Source organism: Poecilia latipinna, unplaced genomic scaffold (genome assembly GCF_001443285.1).
Source record: "Poecilia latipinna isolate Pla-1442-1.1 unplaced genomic scaffold, P_latipinna-1.0 Scaffold478, whole genome shotgun sequence".
Lineage (NCBI taxonomy): Eukaryota > Metazoa > Chordata > Actinopteri > Cyprinodontiformes > Poeciliidae > Poecilia > Poecilia latipinna.
In genome coordinates, this window is record NW_015113094.1 from 35,709 (window position 1) to 38,545 (window position 2,837).

The 2,837-nt window shown below is 37.2% G+C and overlaps 1 protein-coding gene across 1 annotated transcript in view; it reads left to right on the forward strand.

Moving 5' to 3' along the window:
• Window positions 1-2,837, forward strand: part of LOC106951879 (hydroperoxide isomerase ALOXE3-like) — a 22,920-nt gene that overhangs the window by 16,545 nt on the left and 3,538 nt on the right. Inside the window, exons 10-13 of the mRNA XM_015039621.1 lie at window positions 551-672; window positions 1,089-1,189; window positions 1,972-2,142; window positions 2,568-2,822. Coding sequence (XP_014895107.1) covers window positions 551-672; window positions 1,089-1,189; window positions 1,972-2,142; window positions 2,568-2,747 — 574 coding nt within the window. The 3' untranslated portion in view covers window positions 2,748-2,822. The remainder of the gene's footprint in view (window positions 1-550; window positions 673-1,088; window positions 1,190-1,971; window positions 2,143-2,567; window positions 2,823-2,837) is intronic.

A 2,837-nucleotide genomic window follows, 5' to 3' on the forward strand; every position in this document is an offset into this window, starting at 1 on the left:
ATAGCGAATGTGAGAGGGTTTGATAGCGAATGTGAGAGGGTTTGATAGCGAATGTGAGAGGGTTTGATAGTACGTGTAAGAGAGTTTGTAGGTTTTGGCCTATGGGGCCTCTCATACATTTTGCATCTTACATTGTGCTACTTTATCTGTTAATGACAAATCATCAGATGGTTTATTGTGCAAAACTTCCGCACTTCTACTTATTAGGATTATGTATAATCCTAATAATCCTAATAACATGATTTCTGTACAAACATGTTCTGTACATGATTGTACAGAACAATCATGTTTGTACAGGTTTTCCATTGTTTTGTAAGCCAAAATGGAAGGCCTTGGTTAGTATAAACAGTAAAGTATGAAAAGAAGTACCATACAAATAATTTGTGGTATAAAGAAAAATCTGTGATATTTAAAGTATTAGAAATGTAAATAGTTAGAAAAGAAAAAAACGCATCATAAATTCAATAATATTCCTGGAAAAAACACACTTCACTCCTACTGGCTGAATGTATTTAATGTATTTTACAAAATATTTCTGTGTGTCTCAAAGATTTGTGCGGGGTATCCTGACCTACTACTACAAGACCGATGCTGAAGTTCAGCAAGACTCTGAACTTCAAAAGTGGATTCTGGACATTTTTGAACATGGATTCCTTTCCCAGCCTTGCCCAGGTATCTCTTAAAGAAAATAATACGGCTTGATAAACTTATTACAGATTTGTGTAATGGAAGCATGTGGGTTGCAAAGTGGTACTGCTGGTAGCTCTGTTGCCTGACAGCAAGGATGTTCAGGGTGTCTCCATGTATGAATGGATCTTCTCTGGGTTCACCAGCTGCCACCTAAAAGTCAATTGACTATTAGATTATTTAGTCTCTCTAAATTACCCCTAGTTATGACTGTGTGCGTGGTTGTTTGTCTTGTGTGTCCCTCTGTTGCACAGACTGCTGAAGACAGGCACCAACCCTCACCCACTTACAGACCTACAATAACAAGTGGTTATAGACAATCGGTGGGATGGGATGGACGGTTAAGAATTGATCAAACATCCAATTTTTAAATGTTAAGTTTATTTTTTTCTAATTCTCAGGAATCCCACAGAAACTTACCACAGTGGATGAGCTCATCAAGTTTGTCACCATGGTGATCTTCACCGGCTCAGCCCAGCATGCTGCTGTGAACAGTGGACAGGTCAGGGTTTGGGATGAGCAATGCTAAGATTCAGATATGATTTGTATTATTTGCATATGAATTGAAGCTCGGTGTTTTTATTTCAGATAATACTTGCTTGATAACAATTGCTACTTATTTACAGAAGCAATAGATGACTATATAACTCCATACATATAAATAATGCTACAAATGCTGGCGCATAATTCAAATTCACCAAACATGGTCTTCAAAACACAGGTTTTTTTTTAATACAGACTTTACAGCATAGATAAACAGTTTCAAAAATTGTAATCCTGTAAACACTCAATTTGTATTGCATTATGAATTAAGTTTATGGCTTAATTGATCTTCTGCCAGGCTCCTATAGTGAGTCAATAAATGCAGGAGTAAAAACACCTTTCATGATCCTCCAATAAGGTATACTCTGATGTGGTATGTAGGGACATTTTTGTCCATATTATTTTTGAATTGTCAAAATAAATGTGTCTCAGGTCAATATCAAGGAGCACCTTCTACCTCGACTCTATTAATAATGTACATTTTGTTAAGATAGGGTAGATTATCATATCAAGTTAATAGCTTTAAAGGTTGGTTGTAAAAAAAAATTTAAAAAAACAAGCAAACGCTATTTTAAACCATATAAAGGTTCAAGCAATCATGGCCTAAATCCAGTCAACAAACTGTCTAAAGCTATCAGTCAGACAACTACAACTATAATTACAACTATTACGCTGTATTTTGAAATTCCACAAGCAAAAGAAGTCAATAACAAAACTACAATACTCATTTCTGTACTGCAGTTTGACTTTGGTAGCTGGATGCCAAACACTCCAATCTCCCTGCAACTGCCACCTCCCACCAAAAAAGGGGAAGCGACTGAAGAAACGATGCTGAAAACACTGCCGGACGTCAACACCACAGTTCAGGGCATGGCCACCCTGTGGCTGCTCAGCCAGCAGTCCAGTGACTTTGTGAGTGTTCACACTTCAGTGTGTTTTGCAAACATATGGTCAAGCTTTATCAGAAACATTTCAACAGGCTAATCTCAATAAAGTAGTAAGTAATTTAAAAGTGAGTCCCTTTCATGATAAATTTCATCTTGGGTTTTCTGTAGCTTCAATCCATTCACAAAATGAGCAGAAATAAATGGTTGAAATAGATCACTCTGGGTGTAATTTATCTTTATAATATATGAAAGACCTAATGAATTAGGTCTTATGAACCGTTTTTCACGGTTTTCTTTTTTCTCGCGATGAACCTGTATATAAATAAGGTAAAATGATACTATTCAACTCCATGACTTCTTCATGGCTCTATATGTTTACACGAGTAGTCCACATGTTTCAAACATTTGCATGTCGGTGGCAGAAAAACTAAGTGTCCTTGATTTTATCAGGCACCTCTTGGCCAGTACTCTGAGGACCACTTCAGTGAGGAGACTCCACGGCAGATGATGGCGAACTTTAAAAAGGAGCTGGCGGCGTTGAGTGCAGCAATCAAAGAGAGAAACAAAACTCTGGAAGTGCCGTACACATACTTGGATCCAGAGGAGGTAGAAAACAGTGTGGCTATTTAGGGAAGTAAGAGAAGTTTCCTCTCAGTTTTCATAGTTGATAATAATCCCACACTGATGTGCTTCATGTTATTTTAGGTGTATTATTGGAAC